At 37.7% G+C, this 15,499-nt stretch overlaps 2 protein-coding genes across 8 annotated transcripts; one reads left to right on the top strand and one right to left on the bottom strand.

The window, feature by feature from the left end:
- The first annotated feature begins 660 nt into the window (after window positions 1-660).
- On the top strand, window positions 661-6,243 carry LOC113712264 (protein NETWORKED 4A). 6 transcript variants are annotated; one of them, XM_072061542.1, is made up of 5 exons: window positions 661-1,006; window positions 1,269-1,331; window positions 2,825-3,017; window positions 3,292-3,412; window positions 4,252-6,243. In XM_072061542.1, exon 5 carries the CDS (start codon window positions 4,254-4,256, stop codon window positions 6,009-6,011), a length of 1,758 nt encoding a protein of 585 aa, XP_071917643.1. In that variant the 5' UTR covers window positions 661-1,006; window positions 1,269-1,331; window positions 2,825-3,017; window positions 3,292-3,412; window positions 4,252-4,253; the 3' UTR covers window positions 6,012-6,243. The 6 variants fall into 6 exon arrangements, with proteins under 6 accessions (XP_071917643.1, XP_027091414.1, XP_027091398.1 ...); XM_027235613.2 differs by having other exon boundaries at window positions 662-1,006; window positions 2,947-3,017; window positions 3,292-3,400; XM_027235597.2 differs by having other exon boundaries at window positions 662-1,006; window positions 3,292-3,400.
- A 336-nt stretch (window positions 6,244-6,579) lies between these two features.
- On the bottom strand, window positions 6,580-13,825 carry LOC113712287 (DEAD-box ATP-dependent RNA helicase 20). 2 transcript variants are annotated; one of them, XM_027235631.2, is made up of 14 exons: window positions 13,297-13,823; window positions 12,730-12,822; window positions 12,473-12,637; window positions 12,232-12,327; window positions 12,011-12,085; window positions 11,611-11,772; window positions 10,942-11,022; window positions 10,229-10,327; window positions 9,694-9,789; window positions 8,465-8,596; window positions 7,893-7,967; window positions 7,457-7,546; window positions 7,272-7,346; window positions 6,580-6,983 (listed from the first exon to the last, which is right to left on the bottom strand). In XM_027235631.2, the coding sequence occupies exons 1-14, from the start codon at window positions 13,549-13,551 to the stop codon at window positions 6,807-6,809; spliced, it is 1,671 nt and encodes a 556-aa protein (XP_027091432.1). In that variant the 5' UTR covers window positions 13,552-13,823; the 3' UTR covers window positions 6,580-6,806. The 2 variants fall into 2 exon arrangements, with proteins under 2 accessions (XP_027091432.1, XP_071917646.1); XM_072061545.1 differs by lacking the exon at window positions 12,011-12,085 and having other exon boundaries at window positions 13,297-13,825.
- Window positions 13,826-15,499: the final 1,674 nt, after the last annotated feature.

Raw genomic sequence — 15,499 nt, 5'->3', positions numbered from 1 at the left:
AAAAAAAAAGTAATTAATAAATTTTAGAAGAAGATAAGTCTGAATTTGGCATGGGTTTACCTTTGACACTCACTTTTTATAATTTGGCTAATTAATGACGCATAATGCATTGCACCTTGTTTATGTTTTCATTTAGTCCATTTCTGTACCTCAATTATGTGATGCGAGTCTGAATTCTCATTCTCAGTACCAGTCGGGATCTTGAAAGACTAATAATGCCCAAGACCTCTTAAGAGGAGTAGCTTTAACATTATTAGTAGTAAATACCAACGTATTGCATCTTCTTATTACAATTAATATAACAGAAAAGGGAAAATTCATGTATCAACTTATTCATCGCATCGGCCATTATTTTACCTACCTATATCCATAGGGAATTGTGTTACTCCAATCAGAGATTAAAATTCCAGAAAGAATCAACTATTTTCCAGTCAATTTTTGCCCCCTGTAGATTTTTCCGTCACTCAAGAGACAAAAGAATCCCATTACCTGGATAAACAATGGATACCCAGCTCTAAGTCCCAACCGAAAGGCAAAAGGGGATAAAGGAAAAAGTCACACAATTTTCACGTTTGGACTATTTGGAGTATTGTCATACACTATGAACCCGCACTTGGTCAAAATCCCCCAAAATGTTGAAGAATCCCCGGCCCATCAATCACCCCCAGCCCATGTTGAGAAACACTCCAAAAGGATAGAGAAAGAAATGGTGGTGGGAATGGGATTAACAAAAAGTCAGGCTGTAGTGTTTTCCCGCTGTCCCCTTTCTCCTTCAGCTGATACCGTCAAATACTTCCAAGCATATATATTGTAAACTCTCCACTTCTCTCACTTCACTCTCTTCCTTCCTCGCACCCCTCCAACTCTCTCTCTCTCTCTCTCTTGCCGGAGGAGATTCAGACTTCTAAAATTTTTCCCGTTCGTCAAATCATTATTAAGTTTTCTTGTCTTTCTTGGACTCCCTATATCTACCTTTGTTTGGAAGTGGAAGATTCAAGGAGAAAGGGTGAGAAGCGAATATATCTCCTATATTTATTATTTCCTCTTCTTCCCTAGCTCATAATAGTAGTATGTCTTTCCAATCAATTTCTTCCTCCGTCTGATAATGCGAGGCTTCACTTTCTTTTTTGTTTTTTGTTTTGGTTCAGCACATAACTTCTTACTTAACATTCTCTACCTTTTTCAATCCGTATCTCCTTTTCGTATGTTTTTAGAGAAGTTTATATTAAATTTCATCTTTTTTTTTTTTAATTTCTTTCTTCTTCCAGAGGTGCCCCACAAGCTTGAAACTTGAAATCCATCTCTGTTGATTAGTCGTCCCCTGATCTGAGGTAAGAAGTATGAATCCACTTCTCTGTTTCTGTGTCACTGCAATTTCCTCAGTTTAATATGCATACAAAATGAATCTTTTTATTCTAACCCTGCAAGTTAAAATTAATAATAAAAAAAAATTCGTTTGGTCCACTGAAAAGTTGGGTTCCCTTTTTCTTAAATTAATTTTTTTTTTTACCATTTTGGGGTGTAAAGTTGGACTTAAAATTCTGGACAATGCTTCATTTCCTTTTCTTGCTCCTCGTAAAACGTTGTCCAAAAGGTACGCTAATCTTTCGTTTCACCTAATTGCTGGCAGTTCTTCCAGTATGTTGAAAGTTGGTCCCTTTGCTGGTAAGAACTTTGATAGGAGTTGGAATCAAATCACCGGTGGAGACTATTTTGAGATTTGACACCACATTTGTCAAATGTCATTAAAATTTCTGAACCCTTTAAAATATGTTTGTTGGTTCATGGTTATAGTATCAAAAAGGAAAAAAAAAAACTCATTTGTCAATAATAGCAGTAAATAAAAGAATCTATAAAAAAAAACTATAAATATTTCTCGAGGAGATTGCTACTCTTATCATTTTTTCGTTTCACTCTTAACTCCTCCCATTTATTAGCCTTTTCCTTTTTTTTTTTTTTTTGGTTTTATGATGGGTGGGGTGTTAAGCTGTTTTTCTTTTTCTTTTTTTTTTTTTTGGAGGAGAGAAGGGAAAAATGAGAGAAGGGCGGGTGGGGGTTGGATTCATGAATCAGCAAACATTGATGGGTGTGAATAACACGACCGCGTGGATATAGCTGGAGATGGTGTTCTGTACAGTTGTGTCAAAGCCCCCATGAGGCCATGACCTCGTCATATATATAATTTTTTTTGTGCCTTTATTTATTTATGCGGACTATTTATCAATTACTCTGAAGTTCCCGCGCTCTACATGCGCGTGGTGACACGCCGCACTTATGTGAACCGTGAACGTGCTTGGTCCTTGCCATGTGTCGCCCATAATTTAGTCCAATCATTGTGGGCCCTATTGGATTTATGTTAAAAGTAAAAATATCCAATTAGTCTGTCACACTCTCACCTCAGTTTCATGGACGAAATATGAATGTTGGAAGCTGCTTTCTAGGCCCAAAGCCACTTTCCTCTTTTGTCTTGTTGTTGTTGGATCGGTCCGTTTCACTGGTCATTCCGTCACATAATGATGCTTTGGGCCGGCTTGCATCAGATTCTTCGGGCTCTCGTCTTCTCCTCCTAATTTTGTACCTAGTTGTTTTGGTGCAAAAATTTAGTAATTGGAACTCAGCAAATAGTAAAATTGAAATGTTTGTCTTGTTACCACTGAAGCACAGAGTTGTGGTTTGGAAATGAAACTGAATGATGGCAATAAAAGCTCAGATGGTTGAAGCCCCTTTGGATTGTGCTTTCGCTGGACTTGATAGTTTAAACTTGATTACTATTTCTCTGTAATTTCCAAAGGATGGTATTGATTGTCAGTCACCTCCTACCTAGGTTAAAAATTATATCCTTCAGTGATGAGATCAATACTGCAAATTCGCATTCCATGTACCAGAGATGAAGACGAATTTTATGCAGTATCTCGTAGCCGTTATTTATGCTGAGCCAAATTGCAGGTAAATCCCTTTGTTCAGACCAAGGTGTTCTACACGAGTTCTGCTCAATCAGCACAATGGCAGCCACCTTGGTGAGTAGTTAATCTTCATAAGAGTCCCAACCACTGTACCTCTTCTACTTGTTAATAATACAGATGATTGTTTGATCGTTTGGTACCCCTTTCTTCGCGCATTTTGGTGTGGAAGTAAGGAAAGTTAATAGGCCACCAATCTCGGCTGTTCATGCAAAGGATTTTTTGTATGCACTTGGCGCAGCCTGCATGGTCTGAGAAATTTAGCATTTAGCTTTGAAACCAGAATTGGGTGGGAGCTTAAGATGACGTGTTATTGTGTTCTTTATTTCAGGTCAAGCGGAATAAGTTGAAGAAGACTGTGTCAAAAAAATCACATTCCTGGTGGTGGGATAGCCACGTCAGTCCTAAAAACTCTAGGTGGCTTCAAGAAAATCTCGAAGGTTAGAGTATAGGTTGTTGAACCTTTCTTTTCTTTTTTCTTTTATTACTTTCCTGTTCAGATATTTTTTCAACTGCTATATGCTTTACTTTCTTTATTGGGAACTGTCCCCCCACACAAAAAAAAAAAAATTATCCCTAAAAAAAAGGGAAAAATAATAAAGCGAAAGGAAATATAAAACAGCTTTTTGTTTATATCAAATGTCATCTAAATTTCTAATGGTTATTGCAGTTCATTTTTATCATGCTTATCCACTATTTTCTTTATGGGTTCTCATATTGAATGTTTTTTAATCTAATTAGAAGCACAAAAACTTTTTGTTTCCTGGTTAGTCATCAAAGAATTAAGTAGATGCTTAATACTGAAGAGGAAAATAGTCATTAGATTATTGCTTGAAAAAATGGTTTCTTTTTCTTTCTGTATACAAGAAAAGCTCCCTTGAGAGCGGGGGGTTATCGAGAACTCCTTCCAAACTCTTTAGAACTTTCAAACCCACAAAAGTCGGAATCTAAATTTGCTGTGGCCACTGGTTTTAGAATGTTTTCAGTTTTTTTTTTTTAATATATAAAATGAGGAAGTTAAAACTTTTTTATCTTACCTGAAATATTCCACTAACTGGAAAAACGAGTGATTGATACGCAGAAGGCACCAAAGATTGTATTAATTTATTAATAAAATTCAGTCACTTTCTTAAAAAGGGTCAAAAGTCGGTGGCGGTCATTCTATCATATAGGCTCTGGGACGATGATGTCTGTAACTTCAACCACAGTTCAATTTGATTGCATGTGATGGTGGTAAGCTAACCATTCAAGATGTCGAACCAAAAACTGACAAAAAGATCATTGATGTCAGAGATGGATCAGAATATCAAACGGATGCTGAAACTCATTGAACATGATGCGGATTCGTTTGCTAAAAAGGCCGAAATGTATTACCAGAAGAGGCCAGAACTTATTAATCTCGTTGAGGAGTTCTACCGAATGTACAGGTCATTGGCAGAGCGTTATGATCATGTTACTGGAGAGCTTCGGAAAAGCATTCCCTCGGATCTCCAATCGCAGGGCTCCGGCATCTCAGATATAAGTTCTGAACCACCTTCCACTTTGCCATCTCCTGATCGACGGCCCAGCCGACGAAAATCTGGTACCCGTGCTGCTGGATTTGAGTTTTTTCTTGGGGCTGGTGGAAATGGCACAGACATGTCCAACAAAGAAGGAGATGAATCATCAACCCTGGATTCTGATTCAGAATCAGATGATTCTTCTGTAAACAATTACACAGCAACACACGGTAGTGATGATGACCAAGGTTTGCGTAAGAGGATTATTGAATTGGAGGTAGAGCTCCGTGATGCAAAAGAAAAGTTTTTAATGCTACAGGAGGAGATTTCCGAAGGCTCCCACCGAGGAACCAAAAATGAAAACTCTGAAATTTTGCTGGCTAGACTAGCAGGATATGAGGAAGAGTTGAGGAAAGCAAGGGAGAAGATTAGACTATCTGAGGAACAGATTAACATGTTGAAAGATGAGCTCCAAAAGTACAAGACGATGGAATTCACCAACAGTGTGCATGGTAAGGATGTCTCTGTGCTGGAAGATGCAGTGGTTGTGGAAGACGGTTCCAAGGTGCACAAACAAGAGCTGACAGACCTTCATGAACCCAATGGTGATTCGGAAACAGTGCACTCAGAAGACAAAATCCACAACCTCAAGAAAGAGTTAAAAATTACGAAAGAGAAGCTTCTTGATTCCGAGAAGGAAGTTGCACGCTTAAGCTTGGAACTTCAGAATAATGGATCGGCTATCCATGGCTTGCAGGATCAGCTAGGATCAGCACAAAAAGATATTTCTACTTGGAAAACCAAACTTGAAAAAGAGAGAAGGGAGGTCTTGAAGCTGCAGGACCGAATTGTGAGGTATAAATCCAATGTATCAGATCGTGATCAAGAAATCAGGAGATTAAGGGAAACAATTTCCAATGCTAACGAGAGCTTATCAGAGGAGAACTCTCAGCTTCGAACTGAAATTACTCGAATGGTGAAGGAAAAGACGTATCTGGAGGATAATCTGAAAGAAATGGATTTACGCTGCCAATCTTTGGAAGAGGATGTCAGACGGATCAAGGTGGGGAAAGCAGAGATGGAAGCTATGCTTGGGGCTGAAATCGACGAATTGAGGGTAGGCATTCTCGAGAAGAGCAGTCACGTTGAAGAACTGAATAGAAGTCTTGATACATTTAAGTTGAACTATGAAACATTGAGGGCAGAGAAGGATGCACTTGATGCAAAAATTGTTATGTATGTTGCAGAAATTAGTTCCAAAGACATCCGCTTTGATGAAATGAACAAGCATTTGCACCAATTGCATGTGCAGCATGTTGAGTTGATTGCTCGAGCTGATGTAGCGCGTAAACAGGCGGAAGAGCTGCAATTAAGAATTAAAGAACTGGAGAGAGAGGTGGGGAGGCAGCGAGAATTAATTTTGGAAGGAGCAGAAGAGAAAAGAGAGGCTATAAGGCAGCTATGCTTCTCACTTGAGCATTATAGGAACGGCTACCATATGCTACGGCAGGCTGTCATAGGGCACAAGCGACTTCCAGTGATGGCATCCTAAACTAATTGACAGCAACGGACACCGTCATTCCTCCTCTTTCTCTGTCCCTCGTAAAATGCAATGATCTGTTTTGTTTTGCATGTGATGCTACTTGGGATTATTATCTTGGTTATGTCCCGGTCCATCTGGTTCTTCTGACTCTATGCTATTTTGCTGCTGTAAAATTTATCTGCCGCTCAGTGCTCTACCATTTGTACTTGGCCAGTATGTATGATACGAGTTTTTTGTACTCCTTTTGGATTTGTTGGCTGCTTGAGAGCTTTTGCTGCCGCGACTGTTGTGTTGGGGGCAGGGACGGAGGGATGAGTGCATATCTGCCGCATCAGGGCAGATTTAAATTTGGAGCACGTTTAACCATTCTATCCGAGTAACCACGTATAGTCAATTTGCTGAATCAACAAAGCTGTTCATGTATCAGATGTTGAAACTAAAATTCTCTGAATGCTTTGCACTTGTGAAACAGAATCTTTATGCTCCAATCCTAACACATAACCGGCGATGTCATCAAGGGAACAGTAAGTCTTCTTTTCATAGGCGGGATTTGGATTGGGTGGTCAAAACCCAAAAAAAAAAAAAAAAACACCTCTTCTTTTCACATGTACACGATTAATCAGACAAATATTTACACATGGCTGATACAAGACTAGTGGCCGCGAGCCAGTATGCTACTACAGAAAGAAAATGAAGAGCATGATTAGTCTTTTTTTATTTTTCTTGTGTTTTTGAAGTAATAAAAGATGAATTAATTGGTGAACATATTTGGTTCCCCATATATTGAAACGCAACTTCGAACTATTAATCGTCCCAAGCATCGTCTGCTGCACCCTCTTTTCTTGCCATTGCAGGGAAGATCATGTGCTTGTACTTATCCTCCACGTTCAAAGGTGCAGTGCCCAGTAAGGAGACCTTGGAGAGTGCAATCCTCGCTTCCTTATGAGCAGCTGCAGCTTCCTTCTCCATCCTCCGAGCAACCTGACAATAAACCATAGGCAACGTGGGAATAGAAAGAAATGAACTAGTAGTGGCTAATGCAAGCAAAAGACAGATCCAGTGAACCACTATCTATGCATTTTTCTTTAACAATTACTCCAAAAGAAAAATAAAAAAGATAAAAGACCATGCACAAAAGCATACAACAGGTCCCAAAGGAAAAAGAGAACAACTGAGACAGGCATTCATAACGAACAGAAAAGAGCGGGAAAATAATAGGATGTGCTCGTTAATATTTACTATGAAGAAGCAACAAGAGGAAAGCCATACCTTCCCAGTAGCATAACTGACTGTATTGCCAGATTCAACATCTACAATTGCTTTCTTTATTTGTGCAACCAGATACTGCAGCATATAACTATGCTAAGCATGTATTTGCATTACCAAAAAAAATCTCTTAACCCCTAAAGAAAATGACATGACAGAAGCGAGTAAATAGAGAAGTAAAGGTGCACCATGTCTCGGTCAGTATAGAATGATGTTGCCCTGCCTGATGATCCAGCACGACCTGTCCTTCCTATCCGGTGTACATAATCTTCCATGGTCTGAAATCAGAAAACCAGATCAGAAGTTCCAGAACTACATTCACAATAGATGTAGGCAAGATAAAAGTGTAGGGATCAATTATACAGGCATCTTTATCACAGGTAAATTAATGGAGATTATACTGCTGGTTATATAACGTAATAGTTATCCCTTTATTCTGAAACAAACCATAAGTTTATTTATTTTTAGTAATTATTATTCATACAGAGTCTAAAAGTATGGTGTCAATTGGTATAACAATACTTGACACATTACTAGAAAAATAGCATCTGATGTTAGCTTCTAGAACCTGCAATTGCATTTCAGTTGTCACAGAGGAGAATGCTTCCGCTGAAACCATATTACCTTTGGAAGATCTAGATTCACTACATGAGCCACTCCACTGACATCTAATCCACGAGATGCAACATCAGTAGCAACCTGCACATGACATACCAAACGTCAAATCAAGACATTGGACGAGCTAGAAGGTGACTCATCTAAAGATAAATTATCCAGTACTTCATTAACAAAAAGAAAATGATCCATAAGTATGAAAAATGTCTCTTACCATACACGGCTAATAACCCAACTTCATGGACATCAAACCATGTAAGGTTGCTCCCTCTCATAACACATCCAAATAAGTATCCAATATGTTCACAACTAACTCAACAATAGCAAAAATGTGTGAATAATTAGGATATTACATAAGCATAATTCCCATTCAACCATGTGTCAGTATATGGCTTTCTTTGCTTTTGGTTGGGGTTATGTGTAGGTTAATACTACAAGACTTCAATATAACACAAGAATTTGGCTACAATGATGCATAACTACAATGAGAAAAAGATACAAGGAACAAATTTGATGTGATATCATGGCAATGAAGCTTGGTGTAAAGTATAGCCTGCCAAATTCCTTAGTCTCTAACATACCAGGATATTAGTAGCACTGTGCCTAAAATCACGAAGGGACAATTCTCTTTCGCTTTGACTGCGACCACCATGTAGAACAACCGCTTTTAAACCTTGAGCTATCAATGCTTCTGCAACTTCATCACACCTAGTCTGCATGCAGTTGAATATTCAAAGCACTTAAAAGTTTGAGAGCTGATATCACGGTGTCACATGTGCAAGATAACAATAGCAGCAAACACCTAGCCATCAATAAGGCACCAAAGGAAACAGCATAAAGTACCCCCCCACCCCACAAAAACCAGCCCTTCCATCTTTTCCCCTTCAATGGTATCAATATATACTAAACTTGCAAGCAATGTATACAAATGCAGAGACGCATCTTATACAACTGCCAAAAAGATCAGATCGAGAGTTGATTATTCAACTGGGGTAAGCTTGACATCTAAAACAAGAAGAATGAATATATAAATCTGATATTCAACATTTCTCAAAACTGTAAAGCACGACAAGAAACAATTGCTGAGTCATAACAATCATGGGTTTGGGGATTTCTAACTCTCATGTTTCCTGTCCAATGTGATGATAAATAATACCTTAAGGTAATATATGTGACAGAAAGGGGGAATTGACTGTTCAAATTCTCTCTCTCTTTTACCTTTGACAAGCTACACTAAAACACTCTATAAATCAGCTTAAAGTTGTAATTAACTCTGAAAACTGAATATTTTTCAGAGAAACATCAAGATCCAACAACCTCAAATTACCAAGCCAGCTTTAGAATGTATTATCATGACTTCCAAACATAAACAGTGAAACCCCACATCGAATTGATTTTAGAGAGAGGCTTCTTAATTTATTAGAATAAACAAGTTAAGCTCTCATACAGCAAAAGCCCGCACTGAAATTGTTTTCTAGGAGTATCGGAAGAGCAACACTTTCATATCACATAATCCATTAAGCAAGTTCTAAAACCATGCACATCAAAATTAATTATAAAATCTTCTCAAGGAAACTCCCAATTGAAAGAGCATTATGCTTTATGGCAACTCAAGCAACAATATATCCACTGAGATGGCCAAGTTTTAACACCCAGGAGAATCACAATTATTTCAATGCCAAAGGTGATGCTTTTATCAATTGATATCATACATCTGTAAGAAAAAACTGTGATAGCATTATAGAAATGGAATGACAAAAGAAGGATAAAAGAGAGAGAAAATGAACTTAAACAAGTTTAATAGCTCTACCTTACGTTCCACAAAGACAATTGTCAAAGGAAAGGGATGGCCAAATCTTTCAGCCCTAGCAGCTTCCTCCACGAGCATTCCTAAAAGCCGATCTATCTATAAACACATAAAACTCACGCATTTTTAAGAGCACATAGGATGAGAATTAATTATAGATATCCATACCTATAGGAAAGGACCCTAAATATCTCGCGACATAGGTTAAACATTAAGAGTAATGAAAACATGCTTTTGCAAATGCTATGGCAACTGCATGTGCAAGATTAGATTGTCTTAAATTCTGTTGCTATACCCATGGACAAACTTTTTAAATAATAGCTGCTTCAGGTGCAAATGATACAGTTCAACTTAACTAAGCATCTTGATAATTGACAGGAAGCTCATAAAACGCCAGCATTCTATCAAGAATAAAGAGGGCATCCACCATAGCAATGATCCAATAATGTATTTGTTAAACTATGAATTACTTATGCCAAAATCAAGCTCACAAAGAGTTTATCTAGTTTTTTTTTTTAAAAAAAAAAAGAAAGTATACCTTCTCATTTTCAGGCACCTTTTCCAAACTCTGCAATACATTTGCAGTTGGGCAACTCACTTTGCCTACCTTTACTTGCACTGGATTCGTCAAATACTCCTACAGAAAACAAAAAAAAAATTAATTTATTGATAATTTTTTTTAAAAATAAAAAAAACACTTAGTTGACAAACCTAGATTACTTAGTACAGTGACAAAAAGAATATGTTGACGATAGAAAGCATATGTAACAAGCCAACTCAAATATCAGGTTTCTGATAGCAACAAGTTGATGTAGTAGATAAACTTCGGTACATGAACCTTCTCAGAAATTAGCAATTTGAGCATACTTCAACCAGTACTAAGAAGATGAAGCAAAAAAGACACAATCAAGCGTGAACCAGGACTCCACAAAGGACAAGCCAAGGAATAAGGCTTCTGCAACTATATCGTCATGGACTGTAAAGCCAGTCCAGTTTTGGCTCTACAAGTAGCAAGAACTCTCAAAAAGGCTCAGACACAATGTACATGCACTATGAATCCGAATTAACGTCTTAAGATACTCTTCAGTGAAATACTAATCTCATTTCAAAATCATCAAGTCGCATAAAGAGCAGAACCAGTTTGAGGCCCAAGCATCAAACCTACAAAGGTTATTTAAGTAGACACAGCACATCATTCAAGTGTTAAGCAGCAAACTACAGGGTAAATTGAGAATATAACCTGATTCTTACCTGTGCTAGCATTTCAATCTCCACTGGCATGGTTGCACTAAACAATAAAGTTTGATGTTTTTGAGGAAGATTCTGCATCACCTGTAACAAAAGCAAATGACATGCAAATGTTTGCTTTCAGTTATATTTCTTCCCTTTGCATCTAAGTATTTTACTGCAAATTTCTTCCCATACTCAGCATGGAAACAGCAAGGTTAAAATTATTTATACAGCAAATTCTTCTTATTATCAGTCTGTTTTAGTTGCATTTTTGTTGCCTATTAATAAGTCTTCGGGTGTTGCTATGGCTTGTCCCACAGAAACAGCTACTGTTTGAAGGAATAGGGTACTCCGATGGTGATGATAAAAGCACCAAAGCAAACTTTTATCAAGTAGTAAAAAAGTTAGTTAGAAAACAGCTATTTCTAATGGTATCACAGTAGTCAGGAATACAACTATGGAACTAGAATACTGAGATCTCAGTGTAATGAACAATTCAGAAATTGTGGAAAAAATATGGAAAATACAGTGGGAGTTCTTTTTGCATATATAAAATGAAATGAGAAATATTGTTTGCATGCGCATGGATGAACATAGATAGACAAGGACCTCAACCTTCCATGCAGCAAACAACAAATTCTGAAATTGTGAATCTGCTAACAATTGCAACATTATAGACAAAGAACTTACCTCTCTCATCTGTGGTTCAAATCCCATATCCAGCATTCTATCAGCTTCATCCAGAACAATAAATGAGATCCTGGAGAGGGAAGTATTTCCTTGCTGCAAATGATCAATAAATCTTCCAGGAGTTGCAACCACTACATCCACCCCTAGGCGTAGCTCAGATCTCTGTCAAAGTACCAGTAGCAGAAGTTACAAACAATCATGAAACCAATTTTGAAACTTTTTCCAAAGGAAAAGGACAAAGATGGAGGTTAGGACACACATTATTGATTTAAAAAAAGTCCAGGAGCACCAATTCAGTTCAATACCTATTCATTCAAGAATTTCAACAGCCAGGAAAACAGGATTTTGATAACACACAAGCTACTATATCAATTACAAAAACAAGAGAATGATCCCATACCTGATCACCAATATTTGTTCCGCCCACCACAATTGCAGTTCTAAAAGAATCCAATGATTTACCGAAAGCCTTAACCTGGAATATTACTAAGCATGTGATGTTATGTTTAGATTTTAAGAAAATGAGTAGTTAAAATCCTTTTATAGTTGAAAGACACCATAACAACATCTTAATGACTTAGTATCATTGCCGATCGAAGAACTTGAAAATGACTTGCCTACCTCTTTCTCTATTTGTTGAGCTAGCTCTCTTGTAGGAGCCAGTACCAACGCCAAAGGTCCATCACCACGTCTGACTGGAGGCTGAGCCAAGCAATGCTGCAATCAAGGGGAGGTAAAAATAATAATAACCGCCGCTCTCAAGGTAAAATAAAAACTACCCCGCCAAATTCCATAAACTGAATAGATTTTAATATCTGTTCCAACAAATTGCCAAGTAATAAACATCAAAAAAGAGTAAAACCTGTATCATAGGTATCGAGAATGCAGCAGTTTTGCCACTGCCAGTTTCTGCACAACCTAAAAGATCCCTTCCACTGAGAGCAACTGGCATGGCCTGAGCCTGGATGGGTGTTGGAGTTGTGTATCCATGAAAAGATATATCCTTCATAATGCTAGAATGCAAACACTGCACGCCAACAGATTCCACACCAAGTCAGACCAAGTGAAAACTTTTATCCCATTACAATAAACCCAATTCTCATGGGTCGATCAAGTTACCATGTCAGTAAATGATTCAATAGGCGCTGGCGCAGGAGGCGAGTCTGGGGCTACTATAACATCAAGATTAAGTCTTAAACGAACCTCATCTATCTGTAGATCAATATGCACCGTGTCATGCGTCAGTTTTAAGAAAAAGTTGAAATGCGACGAAATAATCCTCGAAAATGCAATGTAAAGTGTAAGACAGTTCTAACTGCATTCTCACGTTAAAGCTATCAGAAAATTTGAGCTTATTTATTTGAAGCATGACTCAAGCAGACATTTCTTCCTTGACTCTAGCCTGAAAACATTATGCGACAAGAGATAGCCATAATTTAATCTCCTGATTGCTTTTCAGTTTGATATGCAAAGGTTGACTTGAATACCACCAACAAAAATGCACAAATCTTCCGTAATTCTTACACGGAAATGAAGGGACTAATTGTAGTAAAAAGAATGGACACGAACTAAGGAAGATTACAACAGCTAAATAATAAGCCAAAGCATAATCAAGTTGCAGAATTCAACAACCTAATCTAGAGAAAGTGAGGAACTACCAAAGAAACTGACGCCAGTGCAAGGTACCTGCTCGGGTGTAAGACGGAGAACGCGTTCGGAAGGTTTCCAATTGGGGAAGACAATGTCGGGAGCCGAAACAGTCCTCGGAGAGGTGTAATTGACGGTGCTCCGGCGAGCTGAATTGAGATAGTTATTGCTGCTGTTGTTCGTCTCGGAGCTGAGGTTGGAGTAAGAATGGAAGTGATTGGTGTCTAGAGTGGTGACCGTGGTGGCGGCGGTATCAGTGGTTGAGTTTCTCAGGTGAGGAGGCACATACGACATCGTTCGCTCGGATGGTTTACTTCCAGGGTACAAGATCCTTGCCAAAAAAACAATGCGCTGAACAGAAATGCTTCTGGAACAATTAGACGAGTTGAGGAGGCGCTGTTATGAAGGGCTGAATTTTTTATTTGAAAATTTGCGCTTTTATCGGTGAGTTGTGACAAAGGATTTTTTTTTTTTTTGAAGGAAGTTGTGAGTTGTGACAAAGGATTGATGGACGCTCCGAGTTTTGCACATTACAAAATTTGGGGTTTCACTTACCCGAGAAAGAAATTTGGGCTTGTGTACCTGTTAGGCCTGGATGAGGCTTAGGAGTCAATTAGAATTTTATAGGGACCATGAAAAGTATAAATATTGTCTAAAATTGACAACGCCTTCGTCTAATCGCTGGAGTTGAAGAACCAGAAATAAAAAGTCCTGATTTCAAATCCCTTTGCCCTCTTCCCACTTTAAATCCCATCCCTCTAGAAAAAAATTATTAGCATTAGTGGTTGTAAATGTTCTACTGCCGAGAATTGCGTTGGTACGTAACCCATAAGAATTATGTAAATAATCTATAATTCTAAAAGCATGTCTTGATAATCTTTCCTTGCATCTCAAATATGAAGTCAAATTGCGTTGGTAGGTAACATATAAGAACTCTGTAAATAATCTATGATCCTGAAAAGCGTGTCTTGACAATCTTTCCTTGCATCTCAAATATGAAGTTTTGGACCAAGATGATATTGAGATTTGGGCCCTTATGGTGTCACGTACACATTGCCCCTATCTGGATGAGCCAATATTTAAAGTAGATTTGTTGTGCAAGGAGTGCTAGCTCATGGTAATGATCAAAATTGAACTCCTTTTTTTATTAGAAAAAGACTAACATATTATTGAAAAGTTCTCAAAAAATTCATTTTTGGGATTGTGATTTTCACTTAATATTCAAGTAAATATTGGTAAAAGTTTCAACAATTAAATAGTGTTGAAATAAAAATGTCAAATGTGCTTGTTTACAATTTCTTTTTATTGTGATTTCCCCTGTGAATATTTGGTTATTCCAAAAAATATATATTCTTCAAACAAATTCATTATGTATAGCCCCTAAAAAAACTCCTTGCAGAATATACGCGTTGAGAATTGGTCCTCAAGGGTAGAACCTACTTAAGGTGTAGGATACGATTCTTTTGAGAGTGCAATATAGTTCAAAATTGCCTACCGGAAAGAATAGTAGGCCGAGCGGTTTAAGAATTCACAAAAAAAAAGTACATGTTTTCTCCATAGGCATTTATGTTTTTTTCTACGCAGGATTAACAAATGATTTTCTATTTATTCTTGTGATGAATCGAATATGTGACCTATTAACTACAGATAAAGCATCTTCCTAACTAAACTAGGAGTTAGGAGTTCAACTCTCAAATCCTTGAGACAAACAAGGTTATGAATCAAAGACAGAAAGCATGAATTAAATGTTCGATTCGCAAGCAAACATTTACCATATAGTTCAAGGAACTGATATTCGCACTCTCATTTTAACCTCTTGCATTCCAATATACTCACTAAATAATATGCCTCCAAGAATGTAATAGACTAATTTAAAAGTGTAAATGTCACTTTTCATATTCTAGGCAATTTGGAGTATGCTCTGGGGATTAGGTTTGTTTAGTCAGTAAAAGTCAATTGACTTCTTGACAAAAGACGAAGCTCATTTCTCAATTTCACTTGGGGGTTAGTACACTCTTAGTAGCAGGATGGTTGAGTGAGTTATAGTCCCACATCGGGGAGGGGGTTGGGATTTGTTGGGTAGATAAGTCTCCTGGGGCTGCTCCAAGAGCTGCCGGCTTTTGAAGTATGCTCTGGGGATTAGGTTTGTTTAGTCAGTAAAAGCAATTGACTTCTTGACAAAAAATATTCTAGGCAATTTGTTGCTTTTCCTGCTTAAAATTCTTATATATGTAAGTAATGT

The sequence above is a fragment of the Coffea arabica genome, chromosome 1e, assembly GCF_036785885.1.
Source record: "Coffea arabica cultivar ET-39 chromosome 1e, Coffea Arabica ET-39 HiFi, whole genome shotgun sequence".
Taxonomy (NCBI): Eukaryota; Viridiplantae; Streptophyta; class Magnoliopsida; order Gentianales; family Rubiaceae; genus Coffea; species Coffea arabica.
This window is presented reverse-complemented; position numbering and strand designations above follow the sequence as displayed.

What these genes read in the sequence shown, in the direction of transcription:
- LOC113712287 (XM_027235631.2), bottom strand. Translation starts at nt 13,551, where the DNA reads ATGTCGTATGTGCCTCCTCACCTGAGAAACTCAACCACTGATACCGCC. An exon ending in TCTCGATACCTATGATACAG is followed by an intron (nt 12,328 to 12,472) that starts GTTTTACTCTTT and finishes CCTTGATTGCAG; the next exon opens with CATTGCTTGGCTCAGCCTCC. An exon ending in TTGAACCACAGATGAGAGAG is followed by an intron (nt 11,023 to 11,610) that starts GTAAGTTCTTTG and finishes CTTTTGTTACAG; the next exon opens with GTGATGCAGAATCTTCCTCA.
- LOC113712264 (XM_027235597.2), top strand. Translation starts at nt 2,928, where the DNA reads ATGCTGAGCCAAATTGCAGGTAAATCCCTTTGTTCAGACCAAGGTGTT. An exon ending in GCACAATGGCAGCCACCTTG is followed by an intron (nt 3,018 to 3,291) that starts GTGAGTAGTTAA and finishes TCTTTATTTCAG; the next exon opens with GTCAAGCGGAATAAGTTGAA. An exon ending in GCTTCAAGAAAATCTCGAAG is followed by an intron (nt 3,401 to 4,251) that starts GTTAGAGTATAG and finishes CATTGATGTCAG; the next exon opens with AGATGGATCAGAATATCAAA.